The 24,864-nt window shown below is 36.0% G+C and overlaps 1 protein-coding gene across 1 annotated transcript in view; it reads right to left on the bottom strand.

Annotated features, from left to right (window-relative positions):
• LOC586677 (cytidine monophosphate-N-acetylneuraminic acid hydroxylase) overlaps positions 1–24,864 on the bottom strand; it is an 81,490-nt gene that overhangs the window by 17,326 nt on the left and 39,300 nt on the right. Inside the window, exons 5-11 of the mRNA XM_030990320.1 lie at positions 24,025–24,134; positions 21,070–21,260; positions 15,447–15,594; positions 11,025–11,106; positions 9,501–9,638; positions 8,073–8,208; positions 7,123–7,260 (exon numbers count right to left, since the gene is read on the bottom strand). Of these exons, the coding sequence (XP_030846180.1) occupies positions 7,123–7,260; positions 8,073–8,208; positions 9,501–9,638; positions 11,025–11,106; positions 15,447–15,594; positions 21,070–21,260; positions 24,025–24,134 (943 nt within the window). The remainder of the gene's footprint in view (positions 1–7,122; positions 7,261–8,072; positions 8,209–9,500; positions 9,639–11,024; positions 11,107–15,446; positions 15,595–21,069; positions 21,261–24,024; positions 24,135–24,864) is intronic.

The raw sequence follows: 24,864 nt of genomic DNA, 5'->3' as shown, positions 1-24,864 counted from the left end.
ATTCTATCACTTTCTCTTTTGTCTTTCCTTTAATGTTATTATTAGTTTCTTCCTTCTATCATCTTCTCTTATGATATTCTTTGTTTTTATCATTTTATCACTTTCTCTTTCTGTCTTTCCTTATGTTATAATTAGTTTCTTCCTTCTATCATCTTCTCTTATGTCATTCTTTGCTTTTATGATTCTATCACTTTCTCTTTCTATCTTTTCTTATGTTATTCTTTGTTTCTTCGTTCTATCACATTCTCTTATGTTATTCTTTGATTTGATGACGGGTACTCGTTTTCTGACGAACCTCAAATCGTGGATGAATGCGTTCTCAAATTTCGCTTGACAACGTGAGACGACTCGACGCATGCGCAAATCGCTGAAATGATGCCTCATCTTTGACGTCGTCTATGTGAACGAGACAAACGAAAAGGCCCTATTAATAAAGAAGGTCTAGTACAGAGGTACATCGTATACATGAACAGGACATTGTGTGTATATATATATATATATATATATATATATATATATATATATATATATATATATATATTCATACTTTCGTTGAGCCATCTTGCTTCACGGCAAGGCCAACATTTTTCCATACAGAGATGTTTTCTAGGATTCATAATATCACAATAAAAGGTTGCACTATACATGCCTTCATCCATTTCCACCAAATCTAGAAATGAGTTCAAAATTTGGACCAAATTTGAATTCTACATATGTGTCTGTACATACAGACATCCACACATATCATTATCTGTGTGCAGTATTTTCTGTTGAACTGTATTTGATTTTGAGCAGGATTTTGGTACATGTATTTTTATGACAGAAACATCCGACCATAACCAAATAATCGGCCTTTCCAAATTCAACTCAAAGCATGTATATCTTTGTTACCTTTTCTCTCTTTAAAAAAATAAATAATTGCATGACAATTATCATACCCAGCATAATAAGAGGACATTTGACCTAAAGGCATTGTTTATCAATGTTAAACCTGAGATGCATGACCCTATGTTTTATTAGTGTCTGTGATATGGTTTAATATTGAAGCCCTACAAAAATTGTGCTTCAAAATGATCAAGAAGTGCCTCAAAAAAGTAAAAACTCTCTGAGTGACTGGTTTTACCATACTCATTTTTCCCGATAGACTTTAACCAGAACTCAATTTTTCTTTAAATTTGCAAATGGGCTTCCAGATGTGTACACAATAGACCATAATTGACATAAGCACATTTGTGAAGAATAGCTAGACTGCAAATAAGTGCTTTGAGTAATGTATTTGGCAATTGAAAAGATAAAAAGTTGATATCCAAGCTTGAAAGCATGATAATTATGCTACTTACACATCAAAAGCTACCAGCCTTTTTTGCTTCATAAAGAAAATAAAGAAAGGGAACTATTACTTAAGGGAGAGAGAAAATAAAGAAAGCAAAACATCATTTAGGAGAGAAAATAGAGAAAGGGAGATATTATAAATGAGAGAGAATAAAGAGAGGGAAAAGATATTTTGGAGAGAAAATAGAAAGAGAGATATCATTTAAGAGAGAGAATAAAGAAAGAGAAACATCATTTAGGAGAGAAAATAGAAAAAGGGAGATATCATTAAAAGAGAGAATATAAAAAAAAAATCAGAAAAAAATTATTTTGGAGAGAAAATAAAAAAAAGGGAAACATTGTTTAAGAGAGAGAATAAAGAGAGAGAATAAAGAAAGGGAACAATCATTTTGGAGAGAAAATAAAGAAATGGAAAACAATATTTAGGAGAGAGAATAAAGAAAGGGAACATTATTTTGATGAGAAAATAGACAAAGGGAGACACTATTGAAGAGAGAGAATAAAGGAAGGGAACAATCATTTTGGAGAAAAAATAAAGAAAGGAAAGAGGTCTTTAAAAAATGCTGACCAGCCCCTTTAAAAGATGACTCATACAAAGATCTTTGTAATGTATGTGGTGGAATAGATAACGGCCTACACGGAAGTTTCTCTTTCTTGCACAGACCAGCAGAGCCTTTAATATGAGAATGCTCTGACCAATACTCCACATGCTAGCAGTGGGGCCTTTTCGTTTGTGTGGTCGAGGACGGCGCTCCCGTCCTCTAACGATGCAAATTGGCTGCAGTCAACCTGTCTTGTTCACTACTTTACAGTGTATAACCCTTTTCGTTTGTAGTCGATGCCCGTTCTCTACCTGATGACCTAATGGCCCTGTGCTTATTCAATTTCTCCTTTTTTCACTTCTTATGTTATTCTTCGCTTTAATATTCTGTCATTTTTTTCTATCTTTCTTCGTGTTATTCTTTGTTTTCCTTTTATCATGTTCTCTCTCTGTTTTTCTTATGTTTTTCTTTGGCTTTCCATCTTTCATCTTCTCATCTATCTTTCCATCATCTATTCTGTATCAATTTCTCTTACTGTCTTTCCTTATGTTATTGTTTGTAATTGTTATCCTTCTATCATATTTTCAAACAGAGATGTTGTCTAGGATTCATAATGTCACAATAAAAGGTTGCACTATACATGCCTTCATCCATTTCCACCAAATCTAGAAATGAGTTCAAAATTTGGACCAAATTTGAAATTCTACATGTGTCTGTAGTACACACATACAGTACATACATGTACATACCTGACATACATATCTGTGTGCAGTATTTTCTGTTATACTATATCTGATTTTGAGCAGGATTTTAGTACATGTACTGGTACATGTATTTTAATGACAGAAACATCTGACCATAACCAAATAATCAGCCTTTCCAAATTCAACTCAAAGCATGTATATCTTACCTGTTCTCTCTTTTTTTTATGAAACAAAGTGCATGACCGTTATCATACCCAGCAAAATAAGAGGACATTTAACTTAAAGGCATCATTTAACAATTTTAAATCTGAGATGCATGACCCTACGTATTATCAGTGTCTGTGATACGGTGTAATATTGAAGCCCTACAAAAATTGTGCTTCATAAAGTGCCTCAGAAAAGTAAAAAAACTCTGAGTGACCGGTTTTACCATACTCATGTTCCTCAATAGACAGTAGTGTTATAAAACCCTTTAGGAGAAAGGAAAAAAAAAAATTGAATTTTGATTTCCAATCATAAATATCTTGATATTAAATCAGACAGGCGATCAGCTTGTAAAAGTCATGGGGTTCCTGACTGACCTAAAGGTTTATAATTATCATTGCAGCAAGAGCTAAATCCAAGATTTTGTTTCAGAAAAATCTGAAACAAAGTTACCGGATCCCTTTAAAAGAACGACAAGCCTCACAGATGATTTTTTATTTTAACCAGAACTCAAGTCTTTCTTTAAATTTGCAAATGGGCTTCCAGATGTGTACACAATAGACCATATTTGACATAAGCACATTTGTGAACAATAGTTAGACTGCAAATAAGTGGTTTGAGTAATGTATTTGGCAATTGAAAAGATAAAAGGTTGATATCCACGCTTGAACGCATGATCATGATGCCACTTACACATTAAATGCCACCTGCGTTTTATGCTTCATAAAGAAAATAAAGAAAGGGAACTATTATTTGAGAGAAAGAATAAAGAAAGGGAAACATCATTTAGGAGACCAAAAAAAGAAAAGGAGATATTATTTATGAGAGAGAATAAAGAGAGGGAAAAATATTTTGGAGAGAAAATAGAGAGGGAGATACTATTCAAGAAAGAGATTAATGAGAGGAAAAATAGAGAAAGGGAACTATTTTTAAAGAGAGAGAATAAAGAAAGGAAACATCATTTAGGAGAGAAAATAGAGAAAGGGAGATATTATTTAAAGAGAAGGTTGAGTTCTGGGAAGAGGTGAAAAATAATTTGTGAGAATTACTCATTCTTATTATGCAAGTGTGGAAGAACATCAGTTAAGACATGTTCCCTGAAAAGCATGGCTCTTCAAATGCCTTCATATTCTAAATATGCATGTAACATCGTAAAAATCGGGGGGGGGGGGGGGGGGCCGGCTTTTTACGCCACGTGTTCGTGTAGTCCCATATACATCTTTCTGTGCAAGTGTTTATAACTTTATCAAGAATTGGCCACAGTTCTTATCATTTTGATGATTCCAGAACCTTGCAATAAACACAAATTCTTATATGCTAGATGATCAACCTTTTCTGGTCGGTTCCACACCGTTTCTTTCACAATGCAATCGCATGGCCAGAACTCAACTTCATCTTTAAGAGAGAGAATAAAGAGAGGGAAAAATTATTTTGGAGAGAAAATATAAAAGGGGTATATATCATTAAAGAGAGAGAGAATAAAGAAAGGGAAACATTATATTGGAGGGGAACATTATTTTGGAGAGAAAATTAAAGAAAGGGAAAAATTATTTAGGAGATGAAAATAGAGAAAGGGAGATATTATAGGAGAGAATATAAAGAATGGAAAACAATATTTTGGAGAGAAATTAAAGAAAGGAAACATTGTTAAAGAGAGAAAATAAAGAAGGGGAACATTATTTAGGGGATAAAAAATAGAGAAAGGGAGATATTATTTAAGACAGGAAAAAAAAAAATCATTTTGGAGAGAAAATACAGTAAGGGAGATATTATTTAAGAGAGAGAATAAAGAAAGGGAAAATTTGTTTAGGAGAGAATATTTTACCTATTCTCTCTTTTTTCATAAAACAAAGTGCATGATCATTATCATACCTAGCAAAATAAGAGAACATTTGACCTGACTTGAATTGACTTTATTCACCACTTTTATAAAAACATGTGAAGTCAACGAATACAATTATATTACTTGAAGAGCAATCCTTTTCAGATGACATTTGTACTACGATATTTTGTTGGAATGATTCTTTCAAAGATGATGTTTCATTTTAACCAGAACTCAAGTCTTTCTTTAAATTTGCAAATGGGCTTCCAGATGTGTACTCACAAAAGACCATAAATAACATCAGCATATTTGTGAACAATAGCTAGACTGCAAATAAGTGATTTGAGTAATGTACATGTATTTGGCAATTGAAAAGATCTAAAGTCAATACGCAAGCTTGAACGTATGTTCATGATGCCACTTACACATCAAAAGCCACCTGCATTTTTCTTCACAATCATGCGTTTCCTTCTTCTTCCTTTTGAGTATAGACCTCTTTACAGAGTATTATCATACTATACTGAGGGGGGGGGGGGGGGGGGGGGTGTGTGCAGGTGGACCACTAACACCGGGGTTTCCCCCTACTCTTATACGAATAGTGCAGTGGGTTCTTAACGTGCAAAGGTAGTGATTCTTCTCTACACGGGGCCTCCATTTAACATCCTATCCGAGGGACGGAGTGTTTTCCACTTGACATAACCTGCGTCTATGAACAAGGGAAGGGGGCACGTTAGCACACAACGCAGGCTTTAGTCATCCGCCTGGGTGGGAGTTTCGCGAACCCGGGATCTTTGGTTCGACAGACGGACGCTTTACCGACTGAGCCAACTCGCCTCCCTTCAAGTCAATGTCTGACTTCATCATCTTTTTTCATCATCTAAAAATATCTCAGCTTTTGCTTTTTAAGTATGCTCCATACTGTTCTTGCATTCCACATGTCCATTATAAATCAACAAAGGAGTTTAAATAAGATCGAAATAGAATAGTGGGTAGTTCAAATGATGATAATGCATTGCAACGTAAGAACAGGTCTGATAACAGAGACTACAGTATCACATTTGAGCAGATCACAAAAAAGGTTTCAGAGGCGATATATATTTGCATGGGTATCAAAACATGTCCGAGACACATGTCAATTTTCTTATATTGATCAATAATATTTTTAAAAAGATGCATTAGACATGTTTGAGGCTCATATTTTCCACTTCGATTTTTTTTTCTTCAACAAACTTTATTTACAAAAATCAATTACACCTACAGATTAGACATGTTTCAGGCTCATATTTCCCACTTTGATTTTTTCAACAAAATTTATTTAAAAAAATTGATTACACCTGTAGGTCTCTTGACAGTCAAAAATAAACACAAAATATCTGCAAAAACCGGATGAATAAGAATTCCGTCTCGAATGTGCAGAGCTCCCAACCTCAACTGAACAAACATTCTATTCTTTTCCCCAAAATATCCTATTTTCAAAATAAAAATTCTATTTTTGATTGGTTAGTATTTTCCTTTTGTTAGACTGTGTTCGTCGACATTTCGAAGAATTGTGCTTGAGTCCGTTTTACAAACATTTTGTTGACATATAAATAAAAAAAAAAAATTTTTGTTTTGTTTTTTTGTTTGTTGAATATGCAAGAGTTTGTCATGAATGATAGTTCAATGAACCAATAAGCTGCATGTAAGTGTATGTTTTATAGACCATTGGTTGAATATGCATGATTTCATCATGACTGGTGTGTTCGGTGAACCACTAAACATCCGTAAGAGATGCTTGTAGGATACTGTACATGGGGGAATGGCACACACACAAAAATCCACAAGCACATTCCAATTTTTAGCATTTTTTTTTTTTTTTTGAAAATCATATTTTATTGAGGAAAATTCGTACTGTCAAACTTTATTTCTAAAAATTGTACAAAATACGATGAAATCATACTGGTTGGCAACTCTGAATATGACTATGCCAACAAGTCTGTTCATTGGTAAATTATTATGTGACCTTTAACATCTGACCCCACTAACCTAAACTGTTTGAACTTAATCTTTTAATATTCTAACATACTTGAGCCCAGTTTTTGTTAACGACCCTGTGACCTTTGACCTCTTCTACCCAAAATATAATCAATTCATCCTTGCATAATCATGCATACTTCTTCCAGGTTTGCTTTTAATTGCTTTAGAGTAATGCTTTTCAAATTATTGCAGTAACAATGTATTTCCTGGCATCTTAAAACACTTTTAGGACCCTGTGATCTTTGACCTTTGACCTCCTTCACCTTAAATCTACTCAGTTTATCCTTGCATGCTCATACATACTCCTCCAAGTTTGTTTAATTGTTTAATATCCATTAGTTGGTTTTCACATTTCTCACAGGCTATGACGGTAACGAGTAGCGGGACAGACGGACGGACAACCCCAAAACATATTACCTCCAGCACAACCACGGACGGAAAGTCCAACAAAAACAAGCCCCTCATCTGTGCATACACCAAGTTAAAAAAATAGGTTGTTTACCTGTCTCCCTGGATAGCTTTCTGTAAATCGAGCGTGGCTCCAGGTCTCGGGGTCCAAGTCTTGATCTCCGGGGAATACTTGTTGATCAGAGCATTGAGAGAGGCCGCATCGTTCTTGGTGTTCGTCTCTCGGATGTATCTATATAGTCATGAGACAATAATAATGGCTGTATGTTCTTGTAAAGTACATACATGATGATATAATGTCTCTTTGGATATTACTAATCCAGTTTTAGCTACAACAACCATAGCACTCGGTGCATTCAAGAAATAATTCGTACCAGGTACCCACCTACTTCCCTTCAAAAACAGAAGAAGAAAAACAATAAAAGCCTCCGCCCTAGAGCGATTTTAAAAACCAAAAGAGAAGCAATTTGTCAAATTCAAGTTTAATTGTAATCTATTAACAGGTTCTCAGAATATCATCATTACAAGCTATTTTTGCATATATAATGAGCCCCATGACCTTTGATCTCATGACCCCAAAATCTAATCAATTCATTGGCTCGACAAGGTACATACATGTCCTGTGTTTGATGGTAATGTGTCCATCGGTTCTAATGATGTGAATGAGCCCTGTGACCTTTGAACTTTGACCTCATGACCCAAAATCTAACCAATTTATTGGCTCTGCAAGATACATGCTTGACCTAAGTTTGGCAGGAATCCATCAATTGGTTCTTGAGATAACACGATCACAAGCTATTTTTGCACACATAATGAGCACTGTGACATTTGACCTTGTGACCCCCAAATCTAATCCAATTCATTAGCTCTGCAAGATACATACATGATGTAAGTTTGGCAGGAATCCATCAATCGTTCTTGAGATAACGCGATCACAAGCTATTTTTGCATACATAATGAGCACTGTGACCTTTGACCTCATGACCCCCGGCTACTTCGTAACGGAGGCATAAAAATTCTCTAAATAGCTTCTTAATTTTTTACCCGTCTGATGGATGTGCTTCAACAAAGTAGCCAGCGAAGGGGCAGAAGACAGTCGGGTTAACATCCCTGACAACCTGGGTCTTGTAGTACAGTAGCTTGTTACGTTCTCGCTTGATAAACTGTCCCTTCCACTCCTCTGTGATCAGAATAATCCAATGATAGAGATAAGGAAATATGCAATCAAATATGCAGTCATATATGCAATCAAAATATCTTCAAATATCATAATGGTTGGGTTAACATCCCTGACAACCTGGGTCTTGTAGTACAGTAGCTTGTTACGTTCTCGCTTGATAAACTGTCCCTTCCACTCCTCTGTGATCAGAATAATCCAATGATAGAGATAAGGTAATATGCAATCAAATACATGTATGCAATCAAATATGCAATCAAGTATGCAATCAATTCAATTCAAATATCAATATGGGTGGGTAAACATGCTGACAACCTGGGTCTTGTAGTACAGTGGCTTGCTATGTTCTGTCTTGAAAAACTGCTCCTTCCACTCAACTGTGATCAGAATAATCCTAATAATGAAGAACTGGAAATATGCAATCAAATACATGTATGTTATCAAATATGCAATAATGTACATGTATGCAATCAAATAAATTCAAATATCAATACTGGTCGATTGTTCTCTTGCTAGTAACTCTTACTGTATATGAATATCCAGATCATGTACACCTGAAATGAAATGAGCCAAGTACATTCATTTGAGGAAAAAACAAAACAAAAAGCAACAATAACAACTACAACAAACAACAAACAGCAATACAGAAACAACCATCTTGACCTTCATTAAACTATGATCTTATTTTGGGGATGTGATCTCACACCTCCTGATGTAACATACATACATTATTTTTCTTCCTTTTGGTGATTGGTCCCCTTCAAGCCAAACATCACTCATAGATGCTCTACTAATCATTGCTCCACGATCAACTTTGTGCACTCATGAATTTTCAACTTGAACTTACGACCAAACACTTCTTACGTACACCTACCATAATCCTAAACCTAAACTTAACCTAAAATCCCATTTCAACGCTAACCCAAACTGCATTTTCTGTTTGGAGCCACAAGGATGCTAACTCTGTGTAAACGGATTGGAGTAAAAAAAAGCATGGGGGGTGTTTCAAAAAGTTCCTAAGTTGGACTTAATAATTATGGAAAGCTATTAGCATATATATGAAAATATTTTGTAAAAGTTTTTTTTAAAAGCACAACATTTTGATTAAAATCATTCACATTTTCTATTATCAAGGAGATTTCATGTTCTAGATGTGGAATTGATAAAAAAATTAAAATATTGAATTTTCACTTTTGAATCAAGGCTACAGATGGCTCTCTATAATCTATACTTAGAGTTAAGTTCGACTTAGGATTTTTGTGAAACACGCCCCTGGTGAGCTACCCTTCACTTACCTGTGTACTTCCCACCAAAGAAGTTCATCGGGAAGCCCGACGCACCCCCGGCAAAGTCACTTAGCATGATGTCAACATCAATGGGTAAGCGACCCCCGTTAGGATTGGTACAGTCCACTGTGTTCAGGATGAGATGGCCTGTGGGTTTGATATACACAGTGTAGAAATACTCAGATGCAATTACTTGTAACAGTTGAATAAAATAAATTCGCATCAAGGCACTTCTCAAAGACACATGCATTACATTTGGTTACATTACGAAATCATACCTGCCCACAATGGAAAATAAGAAACCTGTACCCTTAACAAGCAATCGCACGGCCTTACCATGGCCATGTATATATTTAGAAAAATAATATTATGAAGAATAAGAATTAGGTAAACAAACAAAAACAAGCCATTGACGGAAGACTTCAATGCAAAAAAGAAGGAACCTGTATCCTTAGCAGGCGATCGCACGGCATTACCATGGCCATGTATATATTTTGAAAAATAAGATTAAGAAGAATAAGAATTAAGAACACATAACAAGCTATTGACGGAAGACTTCAATGCAAAAAAGAAGGAACCTGTACCCTTAACCCTATTTAGCCCGGGGGGGGGGGGGGCTTGAGAAGCCCCCCCCTCGACATTTTTCGCGATAATTTTTTAACGCAAGAAAATCTTGCACTGAAATTTTGTGACTTTTTTCTTTCGAGTCTTGCGCATCTTTTGAAAGAAATTTTTCGAAAATCGGACCTACCATTACAAAGTCACATGACCTTTTGTCTTTGCATGTCAGCCCGAAAATCGCTCATTTTTGTGATTTGTGTACAAAACATATGGAAATCTCATTTTTTCAAATAAAGAGATAAAACATTGGTTATTTGGTCTTGTTTATAGTTAAGGTGTTTATTTTGGGGTCAAAATAGTTGAATTATAGTTGGAAATTAAATAAAACAACAAAAACAATAAAAATACATGAGTTAAAAAAACAAAGAAATACATAAGAAATTATCAAAACAATAGATAACATAAAGAATAACCCTGGTTTTTCAAGTTTTTGTGTTGTATTATTATTCCAAATGGTCTAACAAATATATGTAGTGAGAAAGAATGCTTAAATATGAATAATGTCTGATTTATGGGCAAAAATGTGAATTTGATGACCTTATTTGCATAAATTACCATAAATATGCAAATGAGTGAATTTTTCAAAAAATTGAAATTACCATAGTAATCTATACACTTCACTTGACATGTATGCAAATTTTCGCGGCGATCGGTCGTTTCACGGCCGAGATCATAGGGGGGGGGGGCCTGAGAAGCCCCCCCCCCCCGGGCTATGCAGTTTCAAAATAGCCCGGGCTAAATAGGGTTAACAGGCGATCGCACGGCCTAACCATGGCCATGTATATATTTAGAAAAATAAGATAATGAAGAATAAGAATTAAGAACACGAACAAAAACAAGGCATTGAAGGAAGACTTCAATGCAAAAAAGAAGAAGAAGACAAAGAGGAAGACAGGAAGGAAGGTTGTTTACCTTTGTAGTCTATCAGGATGCAGGTATCCATATCGGGATGAACGCCGTCCATCATGATCATGAAACGAGTATCCTTGTTGATCTATCGCAACAAAGGAAGGAAATTCAGTTAGCCAGTCATAACAAAAACACATGATAACAGATACCATGTTTTGTACATGTAGAGTGTATCTATTGTATGTAACACAAATTAAAAATAAACCTTCAATCTTAACATAGTAATAATAATAATAATATAATATTTATAAAGCACATAATAAACAAATGTTTCTCTATGCGCTGTACAAGCATGAATGACGAGAAATATAATCACATAAAAGGAATCAACACCGAGAAAAATACAAATCTTATAACTACTAAAATGACTAACTTAACATTAAACATAATAAAAAGATAGCTAACATGGTCAAAACAAATAACGTAAGTAAGAATAGTTGAAGGTAATTAATTGAGGCCAAAGAGGTGCGTTTTTAGTAAAGATTTGAATGTTGTAGAAGTGGGTGCCTGTCGTATGAATTTGGGAAGATTGTTCCCAAAGGTTTCGTCCCGCAACTGCAAAAGATCTGCCCCCATAGAATATAGTAATGGTTTTTGGTACACAAAGTAATGCTTGATTGAATTTTGGCCTTGAACAGACAGGTGATATGAAAGATAATTCACTGCTTCTGCACAGGTCTATATTAAAGTACAAGTCCACTCCAAACTTTTTTTTGATCGGTTTGTCTTATTTTTTTGCTTCTATTGAAACTAAGTTATTTTTGGAGTGGACTTGGCCTTTAAGTAGCTAGATAGAGAGAGACTTCCTCCGTACCTGTGCCGTTATATAGTATTCAAAGAAAATTGTAACATAAAACTTGGTTATTAAACTACATTCAAATAAAACTAGAATGATGTGCATGCATTGACGCCCATACATGTACGTGTCTCTATTAGTGTCAAACGAAAGAGCCTCTCTCGAACAATCCAGAGCAATTTGTTAGAAATTTGCAGGAATCCTGAATATGTCATGTACAGTATGTTCTATCTGTGAAAATCAAAGTTAAATTCTTCTTTCTTCGCTTGTTCTTCTTCTCCTCCTGTGGAAAAAATAAACTTCAAACTTCAAACTTCAAGGACAATACTAATTTATGCCTTTAATAAACGGACCAGAAACCGACAAAATGGCGTCTTGATGGTTGTGTAGGTGATTTTGGAAAACGAAGAAGCAGGTGTTCTAGATTGGATATCAGAGATTACAAATACAAAATTTGAGGAAGCGACCTACACATGTAAATAGGGATCACAAGCACTAAAGTGTAAAATGAATGGGATTTTGAGGAAGAAGAAGAATTCGGAACGAATGCGAACAAGACATTGACGCAAGTCGCCAATGCAAAGAAGAAGGACTAGACATGCATTTGTGTTACAACGATATACTTTCAATAAAGCCTGTGTTTCGATGTGTCGAACAAAAGAGCTTCTCTCGGACTATCCAGAGCAATTTGTAAGAAATCTGTAGCTTCTGTGATAGTGGAGATAGGTAGGGCGAAAGAAAGGCCTCTAGAACAGCACAAATCGTACAAAATGGCGCATGGGCAGTCACGCATGAGTGATTCCGGAGAACATAGATTTCAGTGACCTTGATGGGATGCTAGAGACTACACCTTTGAAAGGAATTTGGATAAGGGAAGAGACCTAGAAAGTGCTCGCAAGCACTGCGTGCAAAACAAATAGGATAATGGTGAACAAGGAACATGTCATGACGCCAGCTGTGGCACTAACAGATGAAAGAGCATCTCTTAGACTATGGAGAGGAATTTGTGAGAAGTCTGTAGGATGTAAGATAGTGGAGATGGGAAGTAAGAAGGGCCTTAAAACGGACCAGAAACGGACAAAATGGCGCCTACAAAATTTGAAAGGAATCAGGCAAGAGGAAAGGACCTAGATAGGAAGAACAAAGAAAAGGAAGAAGAATGCAGGACACGTACATGAACAAGACATTGACGAAAGTGGTCAATTAAAAAATAAATAAATGCAATTTGGTAGGAGAGTAGAACAAAATAAAACGTGTACAGTATGAACTTTCATGGACCAGTGGATCTGAGATCATATTATAAAAAAACTATGATTTTCGAAGAATACAAATTTCCAAACAGTAAACAAAACAAAAAAATTTAATAAGAGTGAAGGGCGTTAATATTCTAAAAAAGAATGAAACGCTGATAATACCAAACAACAACAACAACAACAGATTTACAAAATTAATGTTACTCACTATTTACTCACTCCAATTTCACATTTTCTTCCTCTTTGTTTAGTTGAAACTTTTGGAGTAGGGAGGGGAAAATATGTTTATATTGTCCAAGTATTCAATTAAACACATTCAATTAAACATTTGGCAACCTGCCAAGATTGTGTTACTATCATTTCCTGGCATAAATAAGCTAGAGCTTTTTTATTTAAACAAATCACTTCTATCACAATATGGGGGGACACATTTGTCAGGCTTATTTATCTCTTCTTTTCATTTTGTATGTTTGCTCTGGTACAGTCAAACCTGTTTATAGCGACCGCCCAAGGGAAACACAAAATCTGGTTTTTGTAGACAGGTTCCTTTAATAGTACATGTTTCAATGGGAAACCGTTTTCAAGGGAAACAAAAAATATGGTCTTTGTAGACAGGTGGTCACTAAGGCATGTTTGACTGTATTGGGTAGTGCCTTTCAGCCTGTAATTCCATCACTCATATTATCTTTATTGAGCTGGGGAAGGGGGGGGGGGGGGGGGGGGGGAGGAAGGGGGTTAACTCTGTGTAAAACGACAAGAATATATGCCCCGCCTTCTCCAAACAAATGAAATTATATTTGGTCAGATGTTTCTGGTATGAATCCTGCTCCAATCAACACTTCTATGCAACCAGGTGGCCGAATACAAATATCACATTTTACTGACATATTTACAGATATTGGACATGATTGATTATAAAGGTTTGAGCGAATATTATTGTGCTTATATGTTTAATGGTATTTTTATGTATATATGTTCATGGTGTTTACATGTTAAAGGTGTTTATACGTGGGGGCAAGGCTATAGTACCGAAGCTGTGACGTCATAAAAATCTATTTTTAGAATTTCTCAATTTTTTCTTCATATTCCGAAAGAACATCAAAAATAATGACCAAATGTCGAAAATCAATTGAATATGTTAAGTATTGGCTGAGATATGACCATCTGAATAAATATACTCCCCATAGGAACTCAGTGTTATATGCTCTGGCTCCTAAAGGTTAGGAGCCAGAGCATATAACACTGAGTTCCCATAGGACATATATTCATTCAGATGGTCATATCTCAGCCAATACTTAACATATTCAATTGGTTCTCGACATTTGGACATTATTTTTGATGTTCTTTCGGAATATGAAGAAAAAATTGAGAAATTCTAAAAATAGATTTTTGATGACGTCACACTTCACCACTCTATATAGTATGACGATTTGTGATAGCCACTAGGCTTCGACAGGTTATATATTACATAGAAAAGCATTTTCCTTAAGCAGTTTACCATGTCACATCCACAAAGGGCTATTGATAAAAACTAGTTTCATAACATGAAACTTTTGAGTTATATAAACGTGAGCTATTTATTTCATGACAATTAAGTTTTTGCAATTCAAATATTTTGAGCATGAAACTTTCACAAATCTACAAAACCACTTGGAAAACAATTTGCTTATTAAAAATTTCATGCATGCGAAGTTTATATCTTCACAGTATGCTTTCCTCTGTTGTACGACACTCCTTTGATAATTGCTCCACGTTTCATTACCAACACCAACAAAATCGTGACTAGTTCTTCACCTCAACCCAAGACCCCCAACACTCTACCTAACCCTAACCCTAAATCCAACCTTAAACAAAATTGCAACCTTATACCTACGATGACATTTAATATGCCTAGAGTAGTTGTAGTTGGAGTAAAAGTCAGAGCACCGGTTTACTGCATCATATCTAAACAAGGCATTAAAGGTAAAAACCAGTTTTGGAAATGCCCCCCTCTCAAAAAATGAAATGGAAGATCTTATTACCAACCATGTGAAAGAATATGTTTTGACTAATACGTGATGATACAAATTTTGCCAGGAAACCGCCTACAAATTGATATATTTGGTAAATTATTATATCTATCTGGACCGGATAGATATCGCGCACGTGTCACGTAGTCCCATATACATCTTTCTGTGTCCAGTGCTTGTGACTTTACTATTAAAGACTGGGCCAAATTTCTAATCATTTTGATGATTCCAGAATCTTGCAGTAAACACCAGTACTTATATGCTAGATGATCAACCTTTTCTGATCGATTCCACAACGTTTCTTTCACAATGCAATCGCATTACCAGAACTAGCCTTTACCTTTAATTACTCTGTATTTTTTCTCACCTCGTGCCACTTGCCAAACTTGAGAACGTTGATGTTGTTGAGTTTGACTCCACTCTGCTTGAGTTTACAGAAAACAGGCATGGATGTATCGCCTACGTAGATAGGAATGTTTGGGTTCCTTGCCGATAAGAGCTCCAGAGTTGGGTAGCTGTGTTTAATGAGGAGGATGAAAACTGGTAAAGGCCTGGGAATCGTTTCACAAAACCGTCACAAAACCGTCATAAGTACAAGCTCACCGACATCCCATTGTAACGGTGTCAATTAATATTAACACGTACAGTAATCGGACGTTGGTGAACTTATACTTAAAACGGTTTCTGAAAACAATGCCGTGAACAATAGCTACAACGATAAATCACTCCATTTTTGAAAAATATGTGGATAGTGCATTGGCTATTGTTGTGTACGCAGGATAGATCTTCCTGAATTAAATGACATAGGGCCCCCTCAAATATTTAATTGTTATTTTGGAATGCAAGGTCTGCGGTTCGAGTCCCGCCGCCGCACTAATGTCCTTTGGCAAGGCATTGATCTACCACACTCCACCCAGGTGAAGTAAATGGGTACCTGGTAGGAATTTATTCCTTGAAATGCTAGAGCGCCGTATGGCAGCCGTGCTAAAGCCAGGGTAATAATAGGGAGCGCCAGGAGGGTCAAATCTGACTGACATGAGCGCTATACAAGAACCCACTATTATTATTATTATTATTATTATTATTAATTATTAACTTTAAGGTCTGACAAGCCCTTTAAACGATTTTGTTCACCCGTTATAGATAAATGTATTAAATTGGATTAAATTGCAAAAATGGCATATTCCTTTCATCTGCTTCTGTGTCTCTTTACTAAAATGTACTAAGTTGATGCCTGATAAAGCTTGAAGATAAATCATGGCACATCTGCAACTACAAAAAAAAAAATCCGAAAAAAATACAACACACCCGGATTTCATATAATCCTTACAAATCAGGAATAACTCAACATTCTGTTCAGGTCAGTTTCTGTTTCCCAACAAACATATCAGAAGGAGAAGATGTCAAACAAACGGACAGAGTGTGGGAAGTGTACACACATTAGCTGCGTTTTCGTTTCCCCCACATTCCAGAGGTTCATTACAAGTTGTTAGGTAAAATTCTACCAATAAACACCAGGGATGAGACAGGGAAATTCCCCAAAAGGAGGAAGATTAAATGGGTGTCTGGGGTTAACTCTTAACCTGTTGACTCCTAAATTCTCTCATTCCCATAGACTTAATACAGGAGTCACCCGGTTCCCGTTAGCAATGGGTTAAGCTGCCACCCATACAATGCACCCAGTGCCACAGTGCCAATCCCCATTGTGCCAGACACAAATCTCCTGCGTGCCAAGTTAATTTTTAGGTTGGTTCAAGTGCGTTTTATTTAAATCTTTACAAAAAACATATCGCTGAATTACTTGAGAAAATCCAATCTGACTGTTGTATACAAAGACGTGTAATCCAAAGCCGATAATCTGATGCACGTGATAGTACTTTCAATAGCGCTGCAAGAGCACTCAGCACGGTGCAATGGGCATGAACAATAACTGTTATTACATATGCGTGCTAGCGTGCACAAAGCAAACAAACGGTAGCTCGCTCGCATGCACAGAGCACTATAACAATAGCGCGCTAGCAGTCTCATGGCAGGATATGAGTTAAGGGGGCCATGCCCCGTTAAGGCCCCTTTCTGCAGAAAACTTGAGAAGATATTAACGTAAAAGGACGTTTTCCTTGCATTTATTTATTTTTTTATCCCACCTTGCTTTAAGGAACTCTATAACATTGTTCAGAGGAGAGTGTGGTTTTTGAAATACCGGCCAAAACTCAACCCATTTTGGCAGTGCACATGCTTGTGCTCAAGACACAGGGGACCTATTCAGGTTTTTGTCACAAGACTCTCCTTGCTTTTATGCCAATGCATGCAGAGCAGCGACGAATGGCACATGCGCGCAATTCACACCAAAAAACGACAAAAACAAATGAAATAAGCAAACACCAATGATTTTTTACGGTTTTTCAAACCCTTTTTTTTCCTGCAATGTAAATGGGCCTACTCGTAAAGTATCCTATGAATCCACATTTGGCATTTTCTCACTGATCTGTTATCAAAACATTTATAATCTTGGGCAAAGTGCAAAAGTTGACATGTCAATTCTTTATTACAAATAGAATCCCACGTGTGCAATGTTACTTTGTTTGTTTATTTAGTTTTCTACTTCCATTTGTCAGAGTATCTTTAAGGCATGTATATAAACAAATGCAAGAAGATCTAGAATTGGGTGGAATTATTTATAGTAATGTCACTAAATTCAATACAGATCAAAGGATACAAGAAATACAGCCAAACCTGCTCTGGCAACCACCTGTACAGAAATACCACATTTTCCCCACCTTGAAACAACATATTTTCATTGAAATGTGTTGAAATAAATATTGGGTTTTTATTAAAAAAACACCTGCTTTCATAGATGACCGCATTTTTGTTTCCTTTGAAATGATGTTTCCCCTGTTAGAAATTTGTTGCAGTAATCCTGGGTATAAATTCTACTTTTGGTGTCTCCTCAGGGCAGTCTTTCTCTTAAGGCTTGACCTTGCACACATGTCTCTTTAGAAGTGATCACCTTGATAACCCTTGAACAATGTTTCTTACTGTTTCTTAATGTTTCTCTCTCTTGAAACATTGTTCAAGGGAAACAATGAGAAGAAGTCCTATTAAGGCAGCTCATTCGTTCGTTCATTCATTCGCTCATTCGTTCATTCAATCGCTCATTCGTTCATTCAATCGCTCATTCATTCATTCATTCATTCAATCGCTCATTCATACATTCAATCGCTCATTCATTCATTCATTTTCAATCGCTCATTCATTCATTCAATCGCTCATGCATTCATTCATTTTCATTCGTTCATTCCTTCAATCGCTCATTCATTCATTCGCTCATTCATTTATTCAATCGCTCATTCATTCATTCATTCAACCGCTCATACATTTTCATTCAATCGCTGATTCATTCATTTATTCATTCAATCGCTCATTCATTCATTTAATCGCTCATTCATTCATTTATTCATTCAATCGCTCATTCATTCATTCGCTCATTTATTCATTTATTCAATCGCTCATTCATTCATTCATTCAACCGCTCATACATTTTCATTCAATCGCTGATTCATTCATTTATTCATTCAATCGCTCATTCATTCATTTAATCGCTCATTCATTCATTTATTCATTCAATCGCTCATTCATTCATTCAATTGCTCATACATTCATTCATTCAATCGCTCATTAATTCATTCATTCAATCGCTCATTCATTCATTCAATTGCTCATACATTCATTCATTCAATCGCTCGCTCATTCATTCATTCATTCAATCGCTCATACATTTTCATTCAATCGCTCATTAATTCATTTAATCGCTTATTAATTCATTCATTCAATCGCTCATTCATTAATTCAATTGCTCATACATTCATTCATTCAATCGCTCATTAATTCATTCATTCAATTGCTCCTTAATTCATTCATTCAATCGCTCATACATTCATTTTATCACTCATTTATTCATTCATTCATTCAATCACTCATTCATTCATTTATTCAAACGCTCATTCGTTCATTCATTTAATCGCTCATTCATTCATTCATTCAATTGCTCATTCGTTCATTCATTCAACCGCTCATTAATTCATTCATTCAATTGCTCATACATTCATTCATTCAATCGCTCATACATTCATTCATTCAATTGCTCATACATGTATTCATTCATTCAATTGCTCATTGGTTCATTCATTCAATCGCTCATTCGTTCATTCATTCAAGCGCTCGTTCGTTCATTCATTCAATCGCTCATTCGTTCAATCATTTAATCGCTCATTCATTTAATCGTTCATTCATTCATTTATTCATTCAATCACTTATTTGTGCATTCAATCGCTCATCGTTCATTTATTCATTCATTTATTCATTCATTCAATTGCTCATCCATCCACATGGAATCCAGACTTGGGATGTTTGCTATCGATCTGGGGGTGTATCATCAGCTAAACTTGATTTCGACTTTCGCCTCATGCAATATTCACCTGTTCTACACATTTTTACATAATAGCAGTGAAGGGATGTTCCTTTGTCTACCTGAGGAACTGTATATTTTGTCCGCTTTCTTTGTCAGTCATATTCATATTTTACCGGATCCCTTTAGAACTTATACATGTGAACTGTTTCATCAAATCAATTTTAAAGGTAAAGACCAGTGTGGGAAACGCCCCAAGCCCAAAAAATGAAATGGAAGCTCTTGTTACCAATCATGTGAAAGAACATTTTTTGACTAATACGTCTGTAAGTAATGATACAAATTTTGCCAGGAAACCGCCTAAGAATTGAATGAATTGAATAAATTATTATATCTATCTGGACTGGATAGATATAGGGTAGTCCCATATACATCTTTCTGTGTACAGTGCTTGTAACTTTACCATAACTGGGCCAAATTTCTTATCATTTTGATGATTCCAGAACCTTGCAGTACACACCAATACTTATATGCCAGATGATCAACCTTTTCTGATCGATTCCACAACATTTCTTTCACAATGCAATCGCATGACAAGAACTGGTCTATACCTTCAAGCTAAAATCGATTTTGAGGACTCTGTAATCACGGCTAGTAAATTTGGGGTAAACTGCTGCAAGCGAACTGCCAGAGAGGTCCTTAAAAGGTAAGTAAATTCAGTTTTTCTTTGAAAATATTAATTCTGTTGCTAAAATAAAATTTTGTGTTTAATTGAACGATATTTTTGATAAATATTTATATAGAGTGTGATACAAGAATTTAATGCTCGAGCTATGACAATATTAAATGAGTCGGATATCGATATTGTAAGTTGAAGTTCCCTGATGACTGAGCAATACAAAAATAATATTGGTCAGTCATCTGGGTACTGCACTAAAGATATTGAATACACTGATTTATTGTACCACTTGGAAGCCTTATATAGATAATAACAATTGATATCGCTCCCCAATTGGGCTAAAGGTGGACGAATTGCACCTGTTCACCCATTTCGGTCCCATTCATATACAAAGTTCTCTCCTGCCATGTCTCTACAGTCTTCTCATGGATCACGCTCTAACTTAAAATCGATTTTAAAGCTAAAATCATTTTCATTTATTGCATGAAACTTGTCCTTAACTCGAAATCTATTTTAGGATTTAGTGAAACACCCCCCGGAATGTACCATTTACCCAGGCGCTATGTTTGTGCCTGGACAGGGTGTGCATCCAGACAGTTGATTTAAAACAGCAATTTGAAGAAGATTACGAAGGGTATTTCATGAATCTTCTATTTGAGACTTACGTTGGACAATGTTATAAATGACACATATTCAAGATAATTAGTACTTTATATAATAGATATTTTTCATTCAACCTGAAGGTAAAAGAGAAGGCTTTGTGTTGTTAAGTATCCGGACACCCAACTCCCCATCATACATTCTTCATAACCCTTGATATTAAAACGCTTGCTCATTGGAACTACATGGCCCCAATGTATAAGCCTATGGGAATAGAAGAATCCATTGGTCTAGGGGTTAACCTACCTTAAATGATCTGAATGTACATGGCTGATGTAGATAAAGTCTGCTTTGGCCAATCGATCCAGCCAGTCAGCGGGCGGTTCGTGCATCAGCCACCATCCCCTGGCAAACGCTGGGCCGGTCAGCCAGGGGTCTGTGAACATGACGGTGCCCCCAAGGTTCAGCTCCATGCATGCGTGGGTCAAGTAGGTTATCTACAACAGGTCAAAGGTCACAGAATGTGTATGTTAAAGGACAATTCAACCGTTGCAAAGAGTTGATTTGTACGACAGGAAAAAAAATTAGAGAACCAGAATAGCGAAAGTTTCATATAAATCCGACAAAAATATAAGCAAGTTTAAAGTGTTTATGTATTCAGGTGGGCTGTGTCTAATACAGACCACCTTATATTTTTGTTAAAATTGCCTTTATTATTATTTATTTATTTTTCTTATTTTGACCCACTTTTTTGTTAGCAAGATTACTTTGTAATGGTTCAATCAAATGCTTTGATATTTGGCACACATATGTATAGGCATATGGACAAAACACGGTAAGGTTTTCAACCTTGACCTTGACTAATGACGTCATCTAGGCGCCATTTTGTGAAATTTTCTGAAAATCAACTCATGATCATATCTTCAAAACCAAAAGAAATTTCTCATTCATATTTATCATGATCAAGGTCAATATCAGTCCGGTTAATTTCAGGTAAAAAAACGCGCACGTACGCGTACGTCCGCGCGTCAATGCGCACGTAAAAATTTAAAATGCTCAAAATCGTCTCAAATTCATTTTGCATACGTTTCAGGTCATTTTAAGCATTTTATAAAAAATCGCGCGTACGAGCATGCGCGCGCGTTTTCGCGCGTTACACCATTACACAACATAGAATCGCCATTTTTTTTTCTTTCATAATATTTCTCATATTTTTTCGAGGAATTTGATACCATGTTTATCTCTTTATGACCATTAATAACAAGATGAGCGTCAATTCAAGATAGATGTCCGTGCGTGCGAGCTCTTTTATTACATAGCATATATAGGCAAAAAACATGCCTATACAAAATCCATTATAGCTCTTTGGAATGAACCGTGAACTTCAATTTTTTTTCATATTTAGATAGAGTATGAGTCGGAAATATGATTCCATGTCTCATTTGGCCATTAAGTGTATCGTGACATCATCATAATGACCTTGGAACTCAAAATACGAATTTGCATATTATGACGTCAGCATATTTATGGGAAATTGATTGTATCTCTGTAAATATTGATCGATTTTCTTCCAAATTTCGATATGTTGTAGCTAAGACAATTCTCTACAAGCTCAGTTGACACCATTTTTCATTTTGATGACGTCATCATAGTGAAAATTTCGATTAATGGCCTCATGTCAGAAATTTCATAATTCGGGTGTTATGCCTGTACAAGGTGAAGTCATGTATCTACATGATATTGTTTTTATAGAATTTTTAAGCAGTATCTCGCTTATTTTTGCTCTATTTTGTCTCAAATTTTAGTTGACCAGCCCACCTATACTTGTTCCAAACAAGTATTACATGTCTAGTTTATGTTTGGTATTTAAAAAAAAATTATATATTTAAAGTACTAATGTTGTCATAAATGTTTGTTTTTATCTGCCACAAAAGTTTTTGGCCGTGATGATTATTATCTGTGTTAAGCCATTATGTATGGAAATTATTTCTTTAATTATTTGTATATGATATATGGATGTTCTGTATATGATGAAATTTGTTTTGAAAATAAAGAACCCTGTGGAAGGGTTTAAAGTGTTTAAAATAAATGATCACTAATCTATGCAAATATCAAATTCGCAATTCGGTCAGTGGATCGTGACATATGCAAAAACTACTCTCCCATGTGTTGCGTAGAAAAATAATATTAATTTCAGTTTTTAAATTTGATGCAATGGAGTCTCACGTGGGAAGCAAATTTCATTTTTTCTGTTTTAATACTCTATAGGCGGTGTCACACAGAAAAATTCTGACCCATCTTGAATAAACCAGATTTTAGAAATCTAGTTTTTTCATTTTACGTTGGTTACAGACTGGTGACAGACAGGCTATAAATATACCGCTAAATGGCCGCTAATATAATTGCGTGCAAGTTGTGATAGCGCATTAAAAATCATATGCCAGCCAATCATTAAGTTAAACTTTGACCTTACACTGACCTTAAAGGCAATTATTTTCAACACTGGTGTCAGACAGAAAAATCCCATAAAAAACCCCTTAAAAAATCCTTTCAAAGGAGAATTATCTTGCTTCGTTAAAGGATTTTTGAAGGGATTTTTTGAAAGGATAATTGATGACAGCCAATTAAGAGGATAACTAAAGTCCACTGAGATAACTAAAATCCTGATTTTTTTGCCTCTGTGTGACACCACCTTATGTGTTCTTGCATATTGGAGTTTGCTACAACCCAGCCCCCCCCCCCCCCCCCCCTCTCCTGGGTTCCCTAAATCTGCCACTGGACTTCTAAATACATGAATGCTTCACGGAATGTTGGAGGGTTCAGAAGGTTATCCCAGAGTAACTGTAAGAAAGAGGGGGGATCCGACTCTACCACTTCATATAGCATGAACATATACATGTACATTTACCGGTATGTACTTTGTACACCTCATTGAGTTGAGCCACATGTTACTGAAAAGAGAAAGAGAGAGAGACAGAGAGAGACAGAGAGAGAGAGAGAGACAGAGACATACAAACCGAAAGAGAAAGAGAGACAGACAGACCGAGAGAGAAAGAGAGACAGACAGAGAGAGAGAAAGAGAGACAGAGAGAGAGAGAGAAAGAGAGAAAAGGGGGGGGGGGGGAGGTGGGCAGAGGGGCACAAACCTGAATCTGCCATGGCACATCACATATACCGGTATGTACTTTGTACACCTCATTGAATGCTGTGGGTCCAAAAGTGAGCCACATGTTTAAATACTGAAAGGAAAGAGGTTCTCACCTTGACTTCTCCGACCTCCAAGGGCACTTTCTCTCTGGCGTCTGTCTCCCACGGCTGTGGGGGCTTGAGTTCAATCAACGACATGCTCCCTTCATCATCTACCTCAGATACTAAAGTCAAAATAGAATAGAAATTATTTTCTAAAAGAGAAGGTTGAATTGTGCCAAAGGTAAAACGGATATGTGAGTAGAGTTGTGGAAAGGTACAACAAGATTTGTATGCTTTCTTGTGCATGATATTGCTGTATGGAAATCGGTTGCAATTATTGTAGCAATGCCACATAAAATGGATTGATCTTGAAAAATAATGCCCTCATATTCCATCTATAGTACATGTAAGTAATTACAGTTTAAACAAAAATGGGTCTAAAGTTTGAGGCTACATGTATTTGTAGTCCTATCTTTAAAATTATTACTCACTTCCGAACACTTCCTGCCCACTTCATGTTTTGAAGCTTACCGGTATCTTGAGATTCTAATCTTGTGTTTGCTTAATGTCATCTAATATGGACTGCCTATTTACTTATATTTCCAAACAAGCTATGGTATTTTAACAGCAGTTACAACTAAACATAGGCAGGGGCGGCAATTTCTTTTCATGAACGGGGGTGGGACGACAAAATGCAAGATTTTCTACAATATGTACTTGTACATTTTGAAGGATATTATGCAAGGGGGTGTAGCAACCGAATGAGAAGCTTATTGCATTTTTATTAGTCTAAACCAGGCCTTCTCAACTGGCGGCGCGCGCGCCACTTGTGGCGCTTGCGGTTAGTCGGAGTGGCGCGCGACTGTTGCAACAACATAACTAAAAACAGAAAAAAAGAGAATGCCTGTTTTA

The sequence above is a fragment of the Strongylocentrotus purpuratus genome, unplaced genomic scaffold (assembly GCF_000002235.5).
Source record: "Strongylocentrotus purpuratus isolate Spur 01 unplaced genomic scaffold, Spur_5.0 spur5_scaffold_19, whole genome shotgun sequence".
In the NCBI taxonomy this organism is placed as follows: domain Eukaryota; kingdom Metazoa; phylum Echinodermata; class Echinoidea; order Camarodonta; family Strongylocentrotidae; genus Strongylocentrotus; species Strongylocentrotus purpuratus.
This window is presented reverse-complemented; position numbering and strand designations above follow the sequence as displayed.